Source organism: Piliocolobus tephrosceles, chromosome 11 (assembly GCF_002776525.5).
Source record: "Piliocolobus tephrosceles isolate RC106 chromosome 11, ASM277652v3, whole genome shotgun sequence".
Classification (NCBI taxonomy): Eukaryota; Metazoa; Chordata; class Mammalia; order Primates; family Cercopithecidae; genus Piliocolobus; species Piliocolobus tephrosceles.
The window spans coordinates 51,783,829-51,807,493 of record NC_045444.1 but is presented as its reverse complement, the minus strand read 5'-3'; the positions used below and the strand labels follow the sequence as shown (position 1 = coordinate 51,807,493).

At 35.1% G+C, this 23,665-nt stretch overlaps 1 protein-coding gene across 8 annotated transcripts in view; it reads left to right on the top strand.

Moving 5' to 3' along the window:
• Positions 1–23,665, top strand: part of TTC21B (tetratricopeptide repeat domain 21B) — a 94,898-nt gene that overhangs the window by 23,503 nt on the left and 47,730 nt on the right. For all 8 annotated transcript variants that reach the window (XR_002725543.2, XM_023188134.2, XM_023188129.2 and 5 more), the window contains exons 9-19: positions 509–701; positions 1,135–1,232; positions 1,551–1,751; positions 5,957–6,086; positions 11,226–11,383; positions 12,880–13,104; positions 14,935–15,173; positions 17,064–17,136; positions 18,056–18,166; positions 19,220–19,358; positions 22,926–23,032. Coding sequence is in view for 7 of the 8 variants with exons in the window: in XM_023188134.2 (XP_023043902.1) it covers positions 509–701; positions 1,135–1,232; positions 1,551–1,751; positions 5,957–6,086; positions 11,226–11,383; positions 12,880–13,104; positions 14,935–15,173; positions 17,064–17,136; positions 18,056–18,166; positions 19,220–19,358; positions 22,926–23,032 (1,674 nt within the window). In the remaining variant the exon portion in view is untranslated. The remainder of the gene's footprint in view (positions 1–508; positions 702–1,134; positions 1,233–1,550; positions 1,752–5,956; positions 6,087–11,225; positions 11,384–12,879; positions 13,105–14,934; positions 15,174–17,063; positions 17,137–18,055; positions 18,167–19,219; positions 19,359–22,925; positions 23,033–23,665) is intronic.

Genomic DNA, 23,665 nt, shown 5'->3' with positions numbered 1-23,665 from the left:
TTTTTCAAGAAGATTCTAAGGCATGATCTTTTAAAATATTCTCACTGGTGGCATAGCTAGTGTTTAGGGGGAAAACAGATCCTAGTCCTAGTTTTTTATTCAATAAGAAAAAACATACGTATATTATACACACATGCACACACACACATACACACGTAACCATAAAATAATGGTTTCCTTGTTTAATCTCTAAGACAGTCATGAGACAGCTTGGAAAAGGAGTTCAAAAAAATATGTTTGTGTAGTGACATCATTAGAAGTGTACTTTTCATACTAGTTATTTTGTTAAAGCATTATGTTCATTAGGATATATAAGTTCTGATTGAATATAAACTCTTGATGCATTGTGTAGATAATAGGAAAGTTTTATTTTTCCTTAATTATTTTTTTTTTCTTTTTCATCACTGCTGTGAAGTACAAATAATATATATATTTAGAAAAAATAATCCTTCAGTCTTGGTAGAAATGTTTGACTTTGAAATCTTACATAATCTTTTTTTCTTTTTAGTGTGGACGTAGTCAACTCATTCTTCAAAAAATTCAAACGTTACTTGAGAGAGCTTTTAGTTTAAACCCTCAGCAGTCAGAATTTGCTACAGAACTTGGATACCAAATGATTTTACAAGGAAGAATTAAAGAGGCACTGAAGTGGTATAAGACCGCCATGACACTTGATGAGACTAGTGTGTCTGCCCTAGTTGGTATGACAACTGTTTTCATAAATATTTATAATACAGATACAAGTAGCAATTGCTTTTAACTTGCCATTAGAGAAGAACACAAGTATTTTGTGGTTTTCTAAACTTAAATTGTTCTCTACTGCCCAGATTCGAAAAAGTCATATCTTTAAAAATAAAATTTTTAATTCACAAATAATATCTTGAGAGAACAGATTTATATAAAGTGGTTCCTATATATTATGAATTCTTCAGTAAATTATTTTATAAGGTCCAAGGCTACCCATTTTATTTTTTTTCACTCTTTTCATTTTCTTTCTTTCTGTTATTTTTAATCTAAAATGTTAAAGTATTGTGATGGGGGAAAACGTGTTTTATTAATGTTGTCATGTTAGCTTGAAGAGTGCATGCCTGAACTGGTGTGGACTTTGACTGTCTTTCTCCTGTTTGATTTTAGGATTTATCCAATGTCAGCTGATAGAAGGGCAATTACAGGATGCAGATCAGCAGCTAGAATTTTTAAATGAAATTCAGCAGTCCATTGGAAAATCTGCGGTACAGTATTTTATTTTATCAGATGGTCGATGCTAGCTGTTCATAAAATATGAAATTATAAATCAGTCTTATTGTTTTGTAATGGCTGGAAAGCACTAGTGTACACTAATTTTAATATGTAATTGCATTTATTAATTTACCTCCATGCAAAATGAAACTTTATTCTTCTGAATGATTCTAAAAGTCTATTCAAGCTAATACTTGAGTTTGAACAAATAATTGCGTATCAGTAGCACATTGTATGCATTTGAAATCTGAGTAGAAATGAATGGCTTTATAGCTAAATGGAATAATTTATGAAAACTACTTATTTTCTAGGAATTGATCTATTTACATGCAGTTCTTGCCATGAAGAAAAATAAACGACAAGAAGAAGTTATTAATTTGTTAAATGATGTCCTGGACACTCATTTTTCACAAATTGAAGGTTTGCCTCTTGGCATACAATATTTTGAAAAGCTAAATCCTGATTTCTTGTTAGAAATTGTTATGGAATATCTGAGCTTCTGTCCAATGCAGGTAAGTAATTGTGGGACTTACTTTCAAGGATGCATTTACATGATGTTTTATGAAAGAACTTAAAAGTTTTCTTTGATGCATTAGACTATATCGGCATCTTAAAATGGTAGTATTTGTATCTATGTTAGTTGAAATCGCTTTTAATCAGACTGTTTTTAGTAATGACTGCTGTCAACTACTGAAAGTATTGGTTTGCAGATATTCATTTGTATTTCATAAAATCTTAAAATCTCCAGTTTAAAGAAATGTTAAAAGTCATCTAATTCAGACACCTACATTATATTTGCATCCAGTCTGTGACATCACTGTCAAGTGCCTATCCCACATCTGGACACACTTAGAAATGAAGTTCTTAATCATATAACTATGATTGTTAGCCTGTATTTCCTATGTTAAGTCAAACTCTGCTTTTGGTTAAAAAAAAAAAAAAAAAAAGGACCATTTACTGGTCCTCCTTCTGCTCGCTGGATTGGCATAGAGCAAGTCCAGTTGCTTAGAGCAAGGATCATTCCTCATTCATTAAACAGACCTTCAGATATTGGCAATTAGTTTTCATGTTCCACTAAACAACTCCAGGTTTCCAGCCATTTATTTTTTACGTGAAATAGTTTTGAGAATTCTGTTTGTGAATCTGATGATATTCTTTATTTTGTCTGTTCCTCTCATTAAGCTCACTATTCCAGATGTGGAGTTGACCTGCAAGAACTAGAATAGACCTTTTCTTCTCTTATTCTGGAAGTCCATCCAACTTTCTTTTTATAAATCACGTTACATTAATTACCTCTATTGAATTAACAGTTAATTAAAGACTTTTGGTCTCTTGTACCTTTGGACTCAAATGTAGGACTCTACATTTATTCTATGAAATTTTATCTTTTCAGATTCATCTCATGAAATGAATTCAGATTCATTCCATGTTATCATATCTATTCCATGTTATTATATCCATTCCGTGTTATATTCCTTGTGGATCATGATTATCACCTATTTTAAATGGATCTTTATTGTCATCTGTCATCTGCTTTATCTAGCTCTGAGATAACTATTATTATAATGTTCTCTTCCAAGTATTAACAGTTTTGAGTAGACCTGAAGATAAAACCCTATGTTGTACTACCAGAGAGTTCTTTCCAAATTGATGTGGATTTATTAGTCAGCACTCTTATTACAGATAGTAAGCAGATACAGACGTCCTAACTTTACTGTATTCAGCTCACATTCAACACAGGGATATCAGGGCAGGTACTATCAAGCATTCCATTGCTGAAAGCAAACTTCTTAGCATTCTCCCTGATCTACAGCTTTGGTAACTGTGTTGACATGGGAAATAAGGAAAATGACCTTCCCTTAGGGAACCCATATAGCCTTTTCGATTATCATGTCCTTTTCTAGGCTTTCATTGCTATTTATTTTTTAAACTTAAACCCTCATAGAATTGTACCTGGGATTGACCTTAGACTCCCCAGTCATAATCCATTTCACTTGCTTAGAAGTTGGAATACGTTTTTTTCAGTATTAATCTAGTATTCAGGATTCATTCTACAAATGTTTACAGAGTACCTAGCACTCTACTTGGAGCTGGGGAAATACCCATGTAAAACAAACTACATTCCTTTCCCCTGAGGCATGTATTCCAACAGGAGGAGGCAGATAATATAACTAAGTCAATTGTATACTATGTTTAGAAAATGACAAGAGAAAATAATACAGCATGGTGGGATGATGGTGATTTTAGATACAGTGATCAGGATAGGCCTCATGAAGAGGGTAAGATCTGAACAAAGACTTAAAAATAGGGTGTGTGTGTGTGTGTGTGTGTATATATATATATATAACTAATAGGATATATATATATATATAAAATGAATAGTGTATATAACTAATAGTATGTGTGTGTATATATATATGGGAGTTTATAGATATACTCCTTATATACATATGGGAGTTTATTAAGGAGTATTAACTCACACGATCACATTGTCCCACAGTAGGCTGTCTGTAAGCTGGGGAGCAAAGAAGCCAGTCCAAGTCCCAAAGCTGAAGAACTTGGAGTCCGATGTTCAAGGGCAGGAAGCATCCAGCATGAGAGAAAGATGTAGACTTGGAGGTTAAGCCTGTCTAGTCTTTTCATGTTTTTCTCCCTGCTTTATATTCTGGCCATGCTGGCAGCTAATTAGACAGTGCCCACCCAAATGAAGGGTGGGTCTGCCTTTCTCAGCCTATTGGCTCAAATGTTAATCTCCTTTGGCAATATCCTCACAGACACACCCAGGATCAAGACTTCAGTACAATCAAGTTGACAGTATTAACCATCACAGAACATGTGAAAATATGGTAGAGTGTTTCAGACAATGGGAGCAGCTGGTACAGAAGCCCAAAGGGACATGAGGAGACAAATGTGGCTGGGGCAGGGTGAGGAGGAGGAGAGTAGTTAGAGATGAGGTTATCCCACAGGAGACCAGCCCAGGTAGGGCCATAGCAGTTCTTATAACTCCTTTGGCTTTAATTCTGAGTACAATGGGATACAATGGGGAGTCACCAAAAGGCTTCCAGCATGATCCAAGTCAACACTTTAACCCAATGTTTTAATGGATTTCTCTATCAAATGTGCTGAGAATAAACTGTAATAGAACAAGAAATAATGCATTAAGTGGTAGTTGGGTCTCTAGTTCAACTAGACATCCTATTTTCCTTTACCAGGAAATTCTGTTTTCCTTTACCAGCATGATAGAAAGTAATCAGCATATATGATTCTGTTTTCATAGGGAAATAGAAGAAAGGCAGAATTGTCTCTTTAGCTCTGTTCCTACTTCTTTGACCCTTTTATAGACATAGTTTTGTTTAGAATTTTAGTTGAACAAATGATATCTTAAAGATTGTCTGCGTAACTATTTTTTCTGTGATTGCACATTGAAATTGTTTGCAGTAAAATGATGGTTCTCAATAACTCATTCTTAGCAGGTGACAAAGAACATTATCAGAACCTCACCATCACTTACACTTTCACTATTTTTACTTAGGCTGAAAAAAATACATGTTTTTAAACTATTTGCTGTGTATCTATTATTGTGCAAAGAAGCATAAAAATCTTACATTCAAGACATATAAAAACCCTTAGGCCTATAAAAGAAGCAAAACTAAATACGAAACTACCAGTAGAACTGTATAGGTATTATAGAGTGTTAAATTTTATTATATAGATTATATGTGAAGAATTTAAAGAAATTGAAGTATTCTAGGCAATAGTAGTCATATTCTGATTATCTTTTTGAGCGATACATTGTGTGTGTGTAAGTTGTAGCACTTTCTTGTTAGTAATAATGGCTCATTATAGGAGTGATTTTCCATAAGAAGGCACAGTCCAGTTAAAGATCTTTATGTGTCAGGGGGCATGGGGTGGAGAGGATCAGCGTCATATAAAGAAACAGCCGTAGCAAGGCAAAGCAGGAGGGATGAACATTTTATATTTAAATTCTGATATCACAGTACTAAATTTGTGATCGGATGACCATTGGATAAAGGTTGGTTGGGTAGACAGCCATTATAAGAATAAGAAACAGTGAAAAGAATAAAGCAGTGTTCTCGTATCACTTTAATTATCATACTCATTATTAATTGAAAGGAAAACTTTGAGGGTCTAAAACATGCCGGGCTGAAAAGTGGGGAATGTAAAGGTATGAGACATTTAGTTTAGCATAGTGAGTGTTCTACCTTCTGTTTACCAGTGGGGGAAATCTGAATTCTTTAAAAACTGGCTTCACAGTACTCTAGGGGATAATGAGAGTAATTGAATTGAGCAAATCACAAGGCAGATCTAGAATTTGAACACTTAACTGCCTTGACTGTGTCAATTCTAGCAAGAAACTCTACCTCTCAGTTATCTTTCCTTTAACAGATATATTTCTCTGATAAAACTTTTGAACAGATATACTCACTTGATATGTTATCCATTTAGTAATTGTATAGTAGTTTCATAATTATTTTGCTGAATAAGAGCCATTATTTGTATTGTCTGTTCATAGATCCCAGGGAAATAAATTAGTATTAGTTAAGTCATAGTAAAATTATTATGAAATAAGTGAAATCAAAGAAAGTTTAGAAAAATATGTATAGTTTGGTTAGTTATACTAAAATTAATATATGTTTATTTTTAGCTAAACATTATTTTACACTTATAAAATGATCTGCTGATTTGTTTTGTTTAGCCTGCAAGTCCTGGGCAACCTCTTTGTCCACTTCTCAGGCGTTGTGTCTCAGTCCTGGAGACTGTAGTAAGAACTGTTCCAGGTCTTCTGCAAACTGTCTTCCTAATAGCAAAAGTGAAATATTTGTCAGGTAGAGTATACCTTAAAAACTTTTAACCTTTTTATTCTGATGTTGATAAAAACAAGTGTGAATAAATTAAGCACTCTGTATATATAGAGAATAGTCACATAAAATGTACATTTTGTATATGCATAGATAAATAATTTTAATCCAAAATAGAATTGCATAACTTACTATTTAATCCTTTAAAAATTACTATAAACTTGTGTGGCTTAAGTGAATTGCTGGGAAAATGCAGTTGTACCACTTTAAAAAAAGTCTGTCAGAAATTACTAGAGACTAGCAATAAGATTTTACAGTCATTAATCCATGGTTGTGTTCTTACTGATATAACCAAATGCAACATTTGCCAGATTTCAGGCCCTAATGAAAAGTACCAAGTAATTCTTGTTTAGTTTCTGTGAATAGTTATGGATAGCTTAAAATAAAAATGACTCAGTTATAACCTTAGTTTTCTAAGACACAGACAAATACATGACTTTACACATAGAAATAGACCATCATGGCTGGGCACAGTGGCTCACACCTGTAATCCCAGCACTTTGGGAGGCCAAAGTGAGCAGATTACTTGAGCCTGGGAGTTCAAGACCAGCCTGGGCAACATGGTGAAACCTCATCTCTACAAAAAAATACAAAAATTAGCTGGGCTTGGTGGCACGTGCCTGTAGTCCCAGCTACTCAGAAGGCTGAAGTGGGAGGATCACCTGAGCCCAGAGAGGTTGAGGCTGCAGTGAGCCAGGATCACGCCACTGCACTTCAGTGTGGGTGAGGGGAGTGAGACCCTGTCTCCAAAAAAAGAAAAAAAAAAAAAAAGACCGACCCTGGCACGGTGGCTCACACCTGTAATCCCAGCACTTTGGGAGGCAGAGGTGGGCAAATCACGAGGACGAGGTCAGGAGATTGAGACCATCTGGCTAACATGGTGAAACCCCGTCTCTACTGAAAATGCAAAAAAATTAGCGAGGAATAGTGGCGGGCGCTTATAGTCCCAGCTACTCGGGGGTCTGAGGCAGGAGAATGGCCTGAACCCAGGAGGCGGAGCTTGCAGTGAGCCGAGATCGCGCCACTGCACTCCAGCCTGGGCGACAGAGCAAGACTCCGTCTCAAAAAAATAAAAATTAAATAAAAATTTAAAAAGACCATCATATCATGCTTGTCTATATGTACCTTTGCCAACTGAATGCTATAAAAGTAAATAAAGTTTGTAAAACTGTAAGAGCAGAAACCAGCTTAAAAGGTTTTTTCATAAAGTTATTTCCTGTTATATAATGGAGTGATGAGATTGCCTTTACTGCTTCTTTGGACCTCTGTTTTCTTTATTTTTTAATTTTTTATTTCAATTTTTTATTTGTGTTGGGTACAAATAGTTTTTGCTTACATGGATGAATTGTATAGTGCTGAAGTCTGGAATTTTAGTGCACCCATCATGCGAGTAGTGTACATTGTACCCAATATGAAGCTTTCTATCTCACACCCTCTTCCCATCCTGCCTCTTCTAAGTCTCCAAAGTCCACTATATCACTCTGTTTGCCTTTATACCCATAGCTTAGCTACTACTTATAAGTGAGAACATAACAGTATTTGGTTTTCCATTCCTCAGTTACTTTATTTAGAGTAATGGCCTCCAGTTCCATCCAGGTTGCTATAAAACACATTATTTCTTTCTCTTTTTTTTTGCAGCTAAGTAGTATTCTATGGTGTATACATACCACATTTTGTTTATCCACTCGTCGGTTGATGGGCACTTATGTTGGTTCCATATCTTTGCAATTATGAATTGTACTGCAATAAACATACATGTGCAGGTGACTTTTTGATATGATGACTTCTTTTCCTTTGGATAGATATCCAGTAGTGGGATTGCTGGATTGAATGGTAAATCTACTTTTAGTTCTTTGAGAACTCTTCATACTATTCTCCAAAGAGGTTGTACTAATTTACATTCCCACCAGCAATGTGTAAGTGCTCCCTTTGACCACATCCATGCCATGCCAACGTCTTTTTTTTTTTTTTTTTTTTTTTTTGCCTTTGTAATAGTGGCTGTTCTGGCTGTGGTAAGGTGGTCCCTAACTATAGTTTTAATTTACATTTCCCTGATGATCAGCAATGTTGAGCATTTTTTTAAATGTTTTTTGGCCATCTGTGTATCTTCTTTTGGGAAATGTCTATTCATGTCATTTGCCCACTTTTTAATGGAATTATTTTTTTCTTGATGATTTGTTTGGATTCCTTATAGATTGTGGAAATTACAGACTTCTGTTTTAACTGTTAAAAACATTTAGATGATGTCAGAGGGTTGTTTTACCTCTAAAATATTTCAGTTGTAAGAAGTGATACTAATACCTTCTGATTGAATTGTACCATTAAACCACAGGATATTTCAGCTTTTCTCCTAATTGGAAGGGGTATCACCCACTATATAATTAGACTGGGACTCTGATTCCTATAATGTATTAAGTGTTTATTTTATATTGTGAAAATATATATGAATAAGTCACAATCTAGCAATACTTATTCGTTAAAGTCTCTAGTCATGAAAATTTCTTATATTAATCCCATGTTTAAGAACAGTCTTACATAAGAATGATACAATGGACTTTGGGGACTTAGGGGAAAGGGCAGGAAGAGAGTGAGGGAGGGATAAAAGACTGTATACATTGGATACAGTGACTGGGTGATGAGTGCACCAGAATTTCAGAAATCACCACCAAATAACTTATTCATGTAACCAAATACCGCCTGTTCCCCAAAAACCTATTGAAATAAAAAATACAATTTCTAGTAACCAAAAGTTAAAAAAAGGAAGAGTACCCTTAAATCATGTGAAATACTGCTAGCATGTGTCTAAATAGTAGTATTTTTGCTAAATTGCCAACTGAAATGACTTTTGACACCAACTAGTTGGAGTTGGGCCAAACATCACAGGTTAAGGGCACAGTCTTCCATAAAACTGCCCTCACTTCAGACACCAGCCACAGATTTGGGCATTCCTAGAGCCTCCTGTGCTTTTGACTAGTTGCAAATGTGGAAGTCCCTCAGTTTCATTAATTTACTAGAATGAATTACAGAACTCAAGAAAGCACTAGGCTTAAAATTACAGTTTTAGTATAGCAACAGGATACTAACCCAAATCAGCAACAGAGAAAGATGCACAGGGTGAGGTCTGATAGGGTCCCAAATGTAAAGCTTCCATTGTCCTCTCCCCATGGAGTCAGGAGATATCACTTCCTGACATGTCGATGTGTGACAATCAGATTATTAGCATCCAGGGAAGCTCACCAAGGTTTGGTATCCATAGCTTTTACTGGGATTTCATTAAGTAGACATGGATTAAATCATTGTCCATATGATTGAATTCAATCTCCAGTCCCCACCGACTGATAATGTGGCTCTAAGCCCCAACCCGCTAATCACAGGGTTGGTCTTTCTGGCACAGCCAGCCCCCATTTCAAGTCTTATCTTTAGCATGAACTATCTAGGGGCGTACCATGAGTCTCCTCATTAGGATAAACTATCAGGGTCCATAAAGAGTAATAAATGCAGACATCCCTAACATGAGGGAAATTCCAAGAGTTAGAGACTCCTTCCAGGAACCCAAGACAAATGCCAGCCAAATGCTTTATTACATAGAACTCTGACAAAGACAGATACACAGGACTGAAATGTCCTTCAGTTTCACTCAAGGGAAATTGGACTGCTCTTAGAAAGAATGTGATGTTGGTGTTGATCTCTGGAGACGTGGTCTATTTTCCTCAACAGTAATGACCCACTTCTCATATTTAAATATTTAGTATCCTTCTAAATATTTTAAATATTTTTAAATATTTTAAATATTTAGTTTCCTACCCTACATATCCATCTCCTCACCCTTAAAAGAAACAAGATTCTCATTTCTGTTACTCATACAGTACTCATTTTCTTCAGTCTCTTACTTGCAAACCCTGATTCTCTATGCACTTTCTCCTGTTAGTACAACCTCTTTCTTCAAATTATCACCTTAAGCCTTCTCCTTCCTAAGATAATTTTCACACAAATTTATTATGCCTAACTTTTCCTTTTTTTACCTGTGCAGTTTTGAGCGTTGGATTGTATCACAATAAAGAATCTAGCATTGTTAATTATGCTTGACGTTTGATTGCTAAACTTTGATGCTGTGTTTAGTAAGTTATTATGCTCTCTCAGCCAGTTAGTTTTCTGTTAATCCTCCGTCTCTGAGAAGAACATTTTCAGTCTCAGTGCATTTCTATTACCAGTAAGTTGAGCCTTATTTTGCTGACATCAGGTGAGGATGAGGGGCATAATTCAACAGAAAATCATTTAGGCTGTCTTCTTCCCCCATTCTCCTAGCAAGATTGAATGGGGAGTTGTTCTACTTACATCTTCTTAAGGCCCATTTATGAGGTGAGTAAGTGCAGATCAGTGTGGGTTACATCATGAGAAACTTCTAAGACTTAGAATCAATGCAATGTTTTCCTCTGAAGAGCCTCTTCTTACCACGTCTGTCAGCCCAAGGTCAATTCCTCGATTCCTGTCACTTTAATCTTATTTCCTTCTATTTTAAGACTCCCAGATATATAACTGGCATTATTTCAGTTGGTATTTAAAGGTATTTTAAATCTATAACTCATATTTCTGAATCTCTGAAGTATATCCTTAGGCCTTTTTTGTTATTTTATGTGTAGTAGTAATAGAATTTTTGACCAAGAATGATTACTAGACTAATATACTCTTTGTTAATGTAAGTGACATTACAAAATTCTAGCTATTTAAATGAAATGTCTTTGTTATGCATAACTTATTTTAATGAAATTATAAATAAAACCTTTTTTTTTTTTGACAAGGAAAATAAAGGTCGGTTTATTGGCCTCTCAGTAATGCCAGTGCTTGGCTCTCATCCTTTCCTGCTTTCCCTGGCTTGCTCGTTAGGATCAAGGGCTTGCCTGACTTGCAGGTGTATTCATTCATGTGGACTAGAAGGAAGCTAACTAGTGCAGATGGAATTAAACCATGGCATGGCCTATGAACAGCAAACTTTAAGTTTACAAACAGTAGGGCTCTCCGTAAACTAAACAGTCTTCTTCCTCTTGCCTCTCAGATCTCCATTTCTTAATCATTTGAATTATAACAATGCATTGTTTTTCTTATTAGGTGATATTGAAGCATCTTTTAATAACCTTCAGCATTGCTTAGAACACAATCCCTCTTATGCTGATGCTCATCTGCTGCTGGCTCAGGTTTACTTGTCTCAAGAAAAAGTCAAATTGTGTTCTCAGTCTCTTGAACTTTGTCTGAGCTATGATTTTAAGGTAAGTATTCCAGACTGAAGTGGATAAGACATGTCACCCTCCTTGAAAGCTTACATGTTCAAGTATTTTGTGTTTTAGCCTGTAGTATTTTGCTAACAGTTGCATGTTTAATGGAAAAAAAATTGAACTCACAAACAGTAGAAGGAAAAATTGAGGCAACACAGGTATGGATAAAAAACTGTGTGGACTTAGTGACAAAAATCCTGAGGTTAATGTCTGGTCTTTCACTTCTCTCTGAGCCTCAGTTTTCTTTTCTGTAAAACTCACTTACTAATACTCTGCTGTTACAATGAGAATTAAATGCAGTAATGAAGGTATACAAAAATGATGATAAACTCTAGATCCTTATGTCAAATATTTTTATGTATAAAGATAATAATTGTTTATTTCTTGGGCCTTAGTTTTTAATAACTTCTTTTTGGATTCATTGTGAAAGAACATCTTGTCATTTTGAAAGTAATCTTGTGGTTTGAGGATATAAACACAGTACATTTCTATCCCAGATATTATGTGTTACATCCAGTATCCCCTCAAGGTTAGGGAAAATCCTAGGTTCAGTTGCTTCCTGTATTACCTCGAGTCATGAAGGAGCTCTTATAGCTTTTGCTTTGCTTCACAGGGTCATAAACCCTGTTAAGGGAGAACCCTTCAGTGAATTAGAGAATCCTAATTAAGATTTGCAGAAAATATCACTTGCTTCTTAGGATAGTGGTTTTCAAGACTAGGGGTATGTCAGAGCCCCAGTGCTGGTGCCACACCTCTACTGAGTCAAATTCTCCGAGGAAGGAGCACGAGTGTGAGTCTCACATGAAGCTCTGTAAGCAGATGTCCAGGCTGCCTAAGGTTGAAAACTTCAGCATCAGAAGGATTATAGACTTCCTAATTGCTAGGTGACTGCCATGTCACCTCATTCTGGGTCCTGTCCTTCCCTTTTACTTCTTTTTCCCAACTCATTTTATCATTCTCTTATGTTTTCTGTATATAGTGTTGATAGCCGACATAAAGATGGAAGCTTTAGAACTATATATTTAGGAGTAGTGTCAAAGGGGAAGGTCAATGCTTCATTAAAATGTCCTGAAACTTTTAATCTTCAAATTTAAAAAAGGGGAAAAACAGTGTTTCTAGAAATCTAATAACTTTGTATCAGTCCTAGAAGTGCCGGATGAAGAAATTCCTTTCCTGAAAATTCAAGTAATCTCTTAGAATGTATTTGCTAGCCTTATAAACCTTGTTTACACTTTCTCTTCTGTCACAGGAGAAATATGTAATCAACCTCTTTGTCATCTCAAAGGATGCAGGGAGAAGCAATTTTCCTGAATCCAATTTAATATGATAAATAATCAGAGAGTTAATAAGAGGGCAGAGATAGACTTCATGCATACAATCAAAGATGGACTGTTCTCAGTGATCTCATTATTTTAATGTTTGATGGATTGTAAATTATGTGTTGATGTTGTAGGCACTCCAAGGAAATATTATTAAATATTATTTTTCAGGTGAGAGAATATCCTTTATATCATTTGATAAAAGCTCAGTCACAAAAGAAAATGGGAGAAGTAGCAGATGCAATTAAAACACTGCACATGGCAATGAGTTTACCAGGAATGAAAAGAATTGGAGCTTCCATAAAATCAAAAGACAGAAAAACTGAAGTTGATACAAGCCATCGTTTATCGATCTTTCTTGAATTGATAGAGCTTCACCGCTTAAATGGAGAGCAGGTAGGTCAAGTTTTAATTTAAGGGCTCAGATGTGAACTTTCTTATTCTAACATATATATTGGTAGAAAATGAAAAGCTGGCTGGGCACGGTGGCTCACACCTGTAATCCCAGCACTTTGGGAGGCTGAGTTGGGTGAATCATCTGAGGTCAGGAGTTTGAACCAGCCTGGCCAATATGGTGAAACCCTGTCTCTACTAAAAATACACAAAAATTAGCTGGACGTGGTAGTATGTGCCTGTAGTTGCAGCTGCTCGGGAGGCTGAGTGAGGCAGGAGAATCGCTTGAACCTAGGAGGCGGAGGTTACAGTGAGCCAAGATCACGCCACTGCACTCCAGCCTGGGTGACAGAACGAGACTCCGTCTCAAAAAAAAAAAAAAAAAGAAAGAAAGAAAGAAATGAAAAGCTAAATGTATTCCCTTGACCAAGTGGTAAACTTTAGACAATTTATTTTTCATTACCTTGTACTAAAACATAAACTTCCCGTAAGCCCCTGAAAGTTAAACATAATTTGCTCCTGGGTGACCTAAAGTATCAGTGTGCTCATGTTGACTACAATGGAACATAATAACATGATGTACAACTCTTCTTGGTTACTGTGAATGTAATAATATAATGCAGTTATAATCCTATGAATCCCTAAAAAGACTTACACCCATATACACAAACACACATTTATGCACACTCTAGAACTACTGAAATAAAAAGAAAGTACCAACCTGAAATTCTAGTAGATGAGGAAACAAAATAAATACTTGAATGAATGCTCATAGGAATATTATGAAGTCAGATATTTTAAAAAATAATAATATGTACAGATAAGATAGAAAGTAATTCTGGGAGAATTAAACTTTGTAGAAAATGAGGAACTCAAAGTCATTTGTATCAGTTGTTTTAGGTTGCAGCACTTGCTAATCACTTATTTTTCATATTTTAATGAAACTTAAGAAGGCTGTATTTCTAAATATTTGCCAGATCACAAAGAATTTCCATGTATTTATTGTGTTTTTTAGTGATAAGGTCTCACTCTGTCTCCTCGGCTGGCATGCAGTGGTACGATAATAGCTCACTGCAACCTCCTGGCCCAAGGGATTTTCCCATCTCAGCCTCTCAGGTAGCTGGGCCATGCCCAGCTAGTTTTTAAAATATTTTGTAGAGAGTCTCCCTACATTATGCAGGATGGTCTCAAACTCCTGGGCTCAAGGGATCCACCCAGCTCGACCCCCCAAAGTGCTGGAATTACAGGTGTGAAAGAATTTCTGTTTCACTAATTAACTTAAAGTACATTGAACAAGTAAGACCAATTATACCCTATATAGTTGATTCTAAGGTACACTTAAATTACATTTTAACATTTCTGGAATTCTTCTAATCTATGAAGTTGAGATGACTCTTAAATGACATTTTCGATTCATCAAGGTACACATTGGGAAATAAGGTAGAATATTCACCTAAAGTGTAGCAACAATGTTGTTCTGGTGGAGGGAATAAAGTAATCTGCCACTTAATGAAGACCCAGTGTGTACAGCTCTTCATTATACAATGCTGGATGCTAAGTAAGTGCTCATTAATATAGTAGCAGTGACTCTCTGTAGCAGCTGCTGTTGTCCTAGGTGTGAAAACATTTATCTAGCTAACAGTATTTACAGCCTCATCTGATTTTGGTCATGGGTTTAGTTTTAAATTTTTGAGGTTTCAGAAAATTCTATTAATTTATTTCATAAATATTATAAATGTACTAGCATTTATTCTGCGTTATGAGAAAATCTCTCTTTCTAGTGTTATTTGTTCACTATTTTGGAAGAATGATATTTTAATTTCATCTTTACAGCATGAGGCAGCCAAAGTCTTACAAGATGCCATCCATGAATTTTCTGGAACATCTGAAGAAGTGCGGGTTACCATTGCTAATGCAGACCTAGCTCTAGCCCAAGGAGATATTGAACGGGCTTTAAACATCCTTCAAAATGTTACAGCCGAACAGCCTTATTTTATAGAGGCCAGAGAAAAAATGGCAGATATTTATCTGAAGCATAGAAAAGATAAAATGTTATATATCATTTGTTTTAGGTAAGTAATTGTCTCAACCCATTATATTTTGACACATTTAGCCACTAATATTGATTCCCAATTTTTTTTTTTTTTTTTTTTTTTTTTTTTTTACTTTCTTCAACTGCTTTGCAAATACTTTACAGATCGTTTTCTGAATGTGGTCTTGATTCCTTCTGCCACCAACCACAATCACTCTAACCAAGTTGTTCGCTCTCCCTAAAACATAATTATGATTCCTTCAAACTGGCTTACTGTAGTTTCTCAGCTCTCCTTATCAAATATTATTTTTAGACCCTAGATCTTCCTGTTTGAGAAGGGAAGTGTACCCTGTATTCTAATAACTTAACAGCATCATGTAATGTAACAGTAATCCAGGGGACAGGCAGGCATATTTATTAACATAGTAGTTGTAGAAAAAAAATTATTTTAGTATGTACCATGCTAAGATGTGGGTTACAGATATTTCTTGGTGAAAGAGCATGACCTTAAAAGTATGTCACACTGATGCCCTTATGAGTTATAGGGATACACAACACACACACACACACACACACACACACACAGGGAGAAAGAGAGAGATTGCTCTTCCTCTTCTCCCCAAACAGAAGGGTAAACATAGAAGCATACACTCTATGTAAGAGAAAATTAACATTTTTAGCTCTTGAGATCATAGTAAACTGTTGATGAAGTAATTCAGTATTGGTTCACCTATATTATATCAGACTCAAAAAGTTGCTGAGATTCTTTTAAATGCTGAGTGATTCAAAGAAACTGAGCAGCACTGCATGTTTAGATGGATGGACTGGAGTTCCTAGATTGTATTTTCTAAGGTATTTCCAAAAGATCATCACTGTCATCTCTAATAATATGAAAATAATTCAAAATAGGGTTAACTTATTTTTGATGTAGCATAATGTAATAGTTAAAAGCATAGATTTTGTTTCATGAAGATCTGACACATCAGCTGCAACTCTTAACATCATCTATAAAACCGAGATAATTTTCAAGAATTTTTAGACCAATTAGATGAAATATTCTAAGTTAAAGACTTAACACCACGTTGTTATTTCAATAACTTTGGTAATATGACCTTTAGTAGTCTACGTTTTCAGGTCAAATGTAAGCAACAAATACTGAAATAAAAGACTTTGTGTTTTTTTTTTTTTTTTTTTTTTTTTTTTTTTTGAGACGGAGTCTCGCTCTGTCGCCCAGGCTGGAGTGCAGTGGCGCGATCTCGGCTCACTGCAAGCTCCGCCTCCCGGGTTTACGCCATTCTCCTGCCTCAGCCTCCCGAGTAGCTGGGACTACAGGCGCCCGCCATCTCGCCCGGCTAGTTTTTTGTATTTTTTAATAGAGACGGGGTTTCACCGTGTAGGCCAGGATGGTCTCGATCTCCTGACCTCGTGATCCACCCGTCTCGGCCTCCCAAAGTGCTGGGATTACAGGCTTGAGCCACCGCGCCCGGCCGACTTTGTGTTTTTTTAAGGTAACTTATTTCAGCATATAATTTATGCCATGAGTGTCAGAGCTCAAGATGCATAGGAGGACAGTAAAATTTTATTCTCCCATCGTTTTTTTGGTACCTTCACTCCCACATCATTTCAGAAGTAAACATAGCAAAATGTATAGGTCCAGACAAGGAGAACTTAGATATTTACTATCTATCTGTACTCGGTTACCTGCATTTCAGAAAATGGAAAGATTCAGTGACAGAAATAACTGATCTAGCATAAGCAATTTGGGTGTGGGTATGCATGAGGTTTTTATAATATTACACTGTTGGATATATAGAGATACTCTGAAGGCTACTGGCTAACTGAAATAAGTGAGCTTATTTTTTATTTTATTTTATTTTTGGAAGAAGATACCTGTATTCAATATACTAAGTAGTGTTGGTCTGATTTCCAGAGAAATTGCTGAACGAATGGCTAACCCTCGGTCTTTTCTTCTCCTCGGTGATGCATACATGAATATTCTAGAGGTAAAATTTCTGATGTTACTGAACTGCAATTTTTAAAAAATTATTTGTGATGAGCACAACTTCCTATTAAAAGGATGTTTTTTAAAATAATGTTTAATATTTGAAGATCCAGTTATCACAATAAAAGGGAGATCTCCATTACAATTTTAAAAAATTGATTTTTCTCTTTTAAGTTGATGCAGAAATTCAGCACTATTGTTATTTGAAATAGAAATGAGGCTGGGTGCGGTGGCTCATGCCTGTAATCCCAGCACTTTGGGAGGCCAAGGCGGGCGTATCACTTGAGGTCAGGAGTTCCAGACCGGCCTGGCCAACATGGTGAAACCCCATCTCTACTAAAAATACAAAAAATTAGCCGTGCCTGTAGTCCCAGCTATTGAGAAGGCTGAGGCAGGAGAATTGCTTGAACCTGGGAAGTGGAGGTTGCAGTGAGCCAAGATTGCGCCATGCACTCCATCCTGGGCGACAGAGAAAAACTCCATCTCAAAAAAAAAAAAAAGTAGAGATGATACCAGAAGTATGTTAGGAATCTTCTTCTTTTTACCAAAAGATAAAGGGAGCTACAGACTAAGATGGTGTTTTCTTCAAAGGGAACCAATCCCCCAGCCCTCTATAACTGGCAGTTATAATGACTTCTGGAAATGAACGGTCAAGATGGTGTCTCTTAGTTCACATACTGTTATTTATATAGATAAGAGCACAATTAATATGGGTAGAATTATACTAATAAATTATACCTACCCATACCTGCTCTTCTCATTTATCACTTTTTTGAAATTGTTAAAGTTCCTGTGCTTTAATATGTGCTTAGTCTTATGTAATCTTCCAACTGTAGAGCTTAATTATAGAAATGTTGCCCTTTAATGGGACCCAGTTATGCTATTTTTTATTGCTTATTTTTTGTGTCTGGCAATATTAGCCTGAAGAAGCCATAGTAGCATACGAGCAAGCATTAAATCAGAACCCGAAAGATGGGACATTGGCAAGTAAAATGGGCAAAGCACTTATCAAAACTCATAACTACTCAGTGGTAAGTACTTTATTGTGTGAAATATGTCTGTTGCATCAAATTTATCACACCCTGTTCTCGAGAAGCTTCAGCAAGCACCATTTGCATCTTTAATGGTTGTAAACTCCAAATTTGTATTTATGAACTGGGATTTGTGTTAAAGTATCTCAGATTCTTCATTGCTTCATTTTGTGAAGATTATTTGGACCCTAGAGCTTGCTTCATCTTGCAGCTAGAATCCTTGCTATCAAATCAATTACTGTAAAGTTGCTATTCTTATATCTCTTTCATTATGTAACAAAACATGATAAATGTTCTTTCTGTTGCACCATATTTTGCAAGCTATGTGTTTTGAGTTCATTTTTTTTTTTTTGTTCCAGTAGGGGAAACAGATTTTTCTTTAACTGTTATATTCTTGCCCTATTCCTGGTAATTGTTGACCATATGTACAACAGCTAGCAAAATGTATGCCTTTGATAAGGTTCACTGGCCTCATAAAACCTGTAAAAAAATTATTTGCCAAGTACCGTTCTTTAGTTACTTATCATAAGAAATGTTAGTTGTTGGCTAGGTGTGGTGGCTCACGCCTGTAATCCTAACACTTTGGAAGGCCAAGATGGCTGGATCACTTGAGTTCAGGCATTTGAGACCAGCCTTGCCAACGTGGTGAAACCCCATCTCAACAAAAAAATACAAAAAATTAGCTGGGCATGGTGGTGGGCTCCTGTAATGCCAGCTACTTGGGAGGCTGAGGCAGGAGAATTGCTTGAACTTGGGAGGCCGAGATTGCAGTGAACTGAGATTGCACCACTGCACTCTAGCCTGGGTGACAGAGTGAGACTCTGTCTCAAAAAGAAAAGGAAAAGAGAAAGAAAAAGAAATGTTAGTTGTTTCATGTGATGCTCTAGTCTCTGAGAAGAATGGCATACTTAATTGACAGGCAGGCATATGCCTACAATTCTTCCTGGTTATTTCTAGTTATACCTATGCTTTAAGTCTATAATGTGTTAAATAGCTGTGCTTGAATGCCATTCTCATTGTCTTGTTCCCTTAAATGAAATGAATTTTGTTTAGGCAATCACTTACTATGAAACTGCTCTGAAAAGTGGACAAAAGAATTATCTTTGCTATGACCTGGCTGAGCTCTTATTAAAATTGAAATGGTATGACAAAGCAGAAAAAGTTCTTCAACATGCTCTGGCTCATGAACCTGGTATGAAAGTCTTTCTGGTTTGAAAAAAGTCTGATAAGTCTGATCCGTTTTATTTTTATATTGCATAAATATGTATTTGTGTTCTCAATATTTTATATGTGGTTGGTTATATAAATACGTACATATTTTTTCTTTTATCAGAATGCCACTCTACTAAAATGTGCTATTTTAAAACCTAGTAGCAGATTTATGAAACAGTTAATTGTGTTGTAGAAATATAGCTTACTTCCCAAAATAATATAAAGTAAGTTATCTTTAAATTACAACTACCTTATATTTAAACACATTAACATTTTTGTAATCTTTACTTTTTAAAAAAGTAGCATGTTTCTTTTTTAAAATTCAAACTCTATAAAAGAATATAATGCATAAGTCATCCGTTTCTCCTATGAATTCCATTTGCCTTGTTCTCAAATTACCTCCCTAGTAGCTTGTAATTTAATATTCTATATATGTTTGTGTATATATAAATGTAATGTGATTTTCCTGTGCAAAACTGTTATTCTTCCTTTTCTGCAATTTTTTCCACATACATGTCCCAGATAGTTTGATGTCAGTACATCATGCATTTAATTTGCATTTCTTTGATGAGTGATAAAGTTAGGTATTATTTTGTTTATGTATCTTATTTTCTTCTAGGAATTTTTATTCATATTATTCTATCTACAGGCATCACAGTGTTCCATAATGCCAATAAATTACTTAATTTTCTTGAAATTATTGGATTTTAGTTTTTCATTATTTTGATATTATAATCTGTGTTACAACGAATATCATTGTATCATTCCTTAGTGTACATTTGCATGTACTTTTTAGAGTAGGGTGCTGAGTTGAAGATTTTGTACATTTAAAATTTGTTTGGATACTATCAAGTTACCTTTCAAGTTTGTAAAAATTTGCTTTTTAAAGATCTTTATTTTTCAATAAAATCTAGTGATTACCCATTGCGAGAATTTAAAGATTACAGAAGTGAGTAAAAGTTGTGTCCTCTCCCACTCTCCAGAGAAAACCATATTTAACAACTTGTATATCATGATAATCAGTCTCCCTGCCCCCATCTTTACCTCTCTCATATATACGCAATTATTATACCTACCACTTTTTTCTATCTAAATAGATTATAGTGCACCTATAATTCTGCAGTATGCATTTTTCATTTAATAACTTCTTTCCTTGTTAGAAATATAGCTCTTCTTTATTTTTTAGCGTATGTAGAGTATTCCACTGTATGTTAATACCATAATTGACTTGATGAGTCTCATATTGGAATAGACATTTAGCTTGGGGAATAGTTGGAAGCAGTACTGAGATAAAATCCTTCTTTATATACATATACCTCTCTGTACTTCCTAGAATTAAATCTGGCCCCATTGTTCTTTCTTAAGGCTAAAAACTTCCTGACATTATGTCGTATTAGTCATGAAAGATAAACTTATTTTAATTTGCATTTCTTTGATGAGTGATAAGGTTAGGTATTTTATGTATCTTATTTTCTTCTAAGAATTTTTAATTATATTCTTTGTCTTTAATCTTTTACCTAATATTCATGTTGTAGATACTTCCTCCCAGACTGTCTTTTCTTTATCAGATTTGTTTATTGTATCTTTGATCAAGTAGAATATTTAATGATCATATATCTGCTTTTCATGTCTTTTTTTTGTTTCTGAATTTCTTGTCATTCTCTAAAATTTCTGTCGTTCTTCCCTAATCCTAACATTATGAAAGTATTTCCATATATTTTGTCATTTATATTGTTTTAATTTTTATATTGAGAACTTTAATCCATGTACTTTATTCCACATACAAGTTTTACTATATAGTTTCCAAAGTGGATAGCCAATTTTATTTTCATGCCATTTATGGAACTGCCTCCTTTATTTTATAATAAACTCCTTCATACACATTACTCTGATGATAGGAATCTTTATTTTATTCCATTGTGTATTGTGTATGTTCCTTTTGCCAACAACATGTATAGTGTAGCTTTAAAATACATTTGAACACATAAGAGAAGCCGATTGTAAGTTTTCTGGTATTTTAAAAACGATCTTTTAGTTTAACTTTGATGACATTGGTGCCGAAATTCTTCTAATTATAAACGTATTTATTGTATGAAGTATTATTGGTTTCATAAAAATATATGCATGGATTTATCAGATCTTCTTTTGAAACACTTGAAAGGCCTAAATGTGGATATACATTTTGAAAAGTTTGTAGGGGGAGAGAGATTCAAGTATCATATGTTTTAGTTACAGTGGGTATATTATATTTATGTAACATAAATTCTTTCATTTAATATTTGCTGAGCATGCCCATGACATACGCAGATGCCTTCATATACATTTCATACATTGTCTCCTCAGGACTCATATTCATCTTTGAGGCAGATATAATCATACCTATTTTAAATTTAGCAATCTGAAACTCAGTTTTATTGATACGTTCAAAACTACCTAGTTGGCAAAATGGCACAGCGTGTCATGAACTGTGCACTTGACAAATGGTGGAGGAAACATTTTTGTTAATTATCTAGGGTTCTTTTATTGTTCTTAGACACAAAATATTTGGCATTAACCAAATATTTAAAAAGCACTTACCATGTACCAGAGTTTGTTTTCATTACTTTGCATATTTTAACTTATTTAGTAACTTATTAGCTTTTAAAATCTTACATCCACCCTGTGAGGTAAGTGCTATCATTTTTCCTATTTTACAGATGAGAGGGAATTACAGAATGGTTAAGTACCTTGCTCAAAATTAAAGGGCTAGTAAATGGTAAAGCCTAGATTTGAAACCAGACTGTTCAACATCAAAGTCAGTGCTCTTAATAACTGTACTTTATTGCTTATCAAGTATCTTTGATTTTTTTTTTTTTTTTTTGAAAGTCTCGCTCTGTCGCCCAGGCTGGAGTGCAGTGGCCGTATCTCAGCTCACTGCAAGCTCCGCCTCCCGGGTTTACGCCATTCTCCTGTCTCAGCCTCCCGAGTAGCTGGGACTACAGGCGCCCACCACCTCGCCTGGCTAGTTTTTTGTATTTTTAGTAGAGACGGGGTTTCACTGTGTTAGCCAGGATGGTCTCGATCTCCTGACCTCGTGATCCGCCCATCTCAGATCCGCCCATCTCAGCCTCCCAAAGTGCTGGGGTTACAGGCTTGAGCCACTGCGCCCGGCCCTATCTTTGATTTTTAAAAGAGCAGTTATCTTCTTAACTGCGTATAGCAACTACCCTATCTTCTTTTAATGACTTCTGTAAACAAATTTTTATACACTTAAGGGTAAAAGTGGAAATTATTGTGGGGTTAAATTGTTATCTCTCAATATATGTCTAAGAAAAGCCTCTAGTTGTTAACCAGTTCTTTAACTTTTCATCCAGCCAGTGTTTATCCTAAATCTTTTCCTTTTTTTTTTTTTTAATTTGGCCATTCTTCAGGTAATTGAGAAAATTTTAACTGTATTCAGTATTTTTCAAAATCATTTTTTCTAGAGCCCAGTTTTTAAAATTCTGGAAAAATGTGAATATTTATTTAAGATGAATAATTTTTTCCATTACATTCCATTCTTTCATAGTAAATGAACTGTCCGCTCTCATGGAGGATGGACATTGTCAAGTTCTTCTAGCAAAAGTTTATAGTAAAATGGAAAGACCTGGTGATGCGATCACTGCATTACAACAGGTAAGTGCATTTGTCTGTGAGTGTGGTCATGAGGTAGGAGATGGATGCAGAAGGAAATATGCCATGTATAAGAGGAAAGCAATCTGTTTTGGCCAAACAGCTGCAGAAAATATGTCAAAATCGAAATACTTATTGAATGCTTATGGATTATACATTTTAAATATATTATTACTACTATTATAACAATTAGGAAAGGTTGGAATTTTTTAATCCTGTTTTATAGCTAAGGAGACTTGGTTGAATAACTTGTGTGAAGTCATATGACTAGTGTCATAATCAGGATTTGAACTTAATGCTTTCTTCCTCCCATTTATTTAGATGTTCTTTTTTCTCTTAATATTTTGTGGTTCTCAATATAGAGGTTTTACACAGATTTCCTTAGGTATGTTCCCAAGTTGATGTGTTGATGTGTTTTTTTATGATGATTCAGTTTCTGTTTTGCTAACAACTTCTTTATAAGTCACTTAAATTATTATCAGATATACTCTCTGCATCTGTCAAGATGATCATATGTCTTTTCTCCCGTTTTTCTTTTCAAATGTGGTATATTAAATTGATTTATTTTCAAATGTTAAACCACGCTTATATCACTGAAATAAATGTCACTTTGATATAATTTTTTAAAAGATTTGC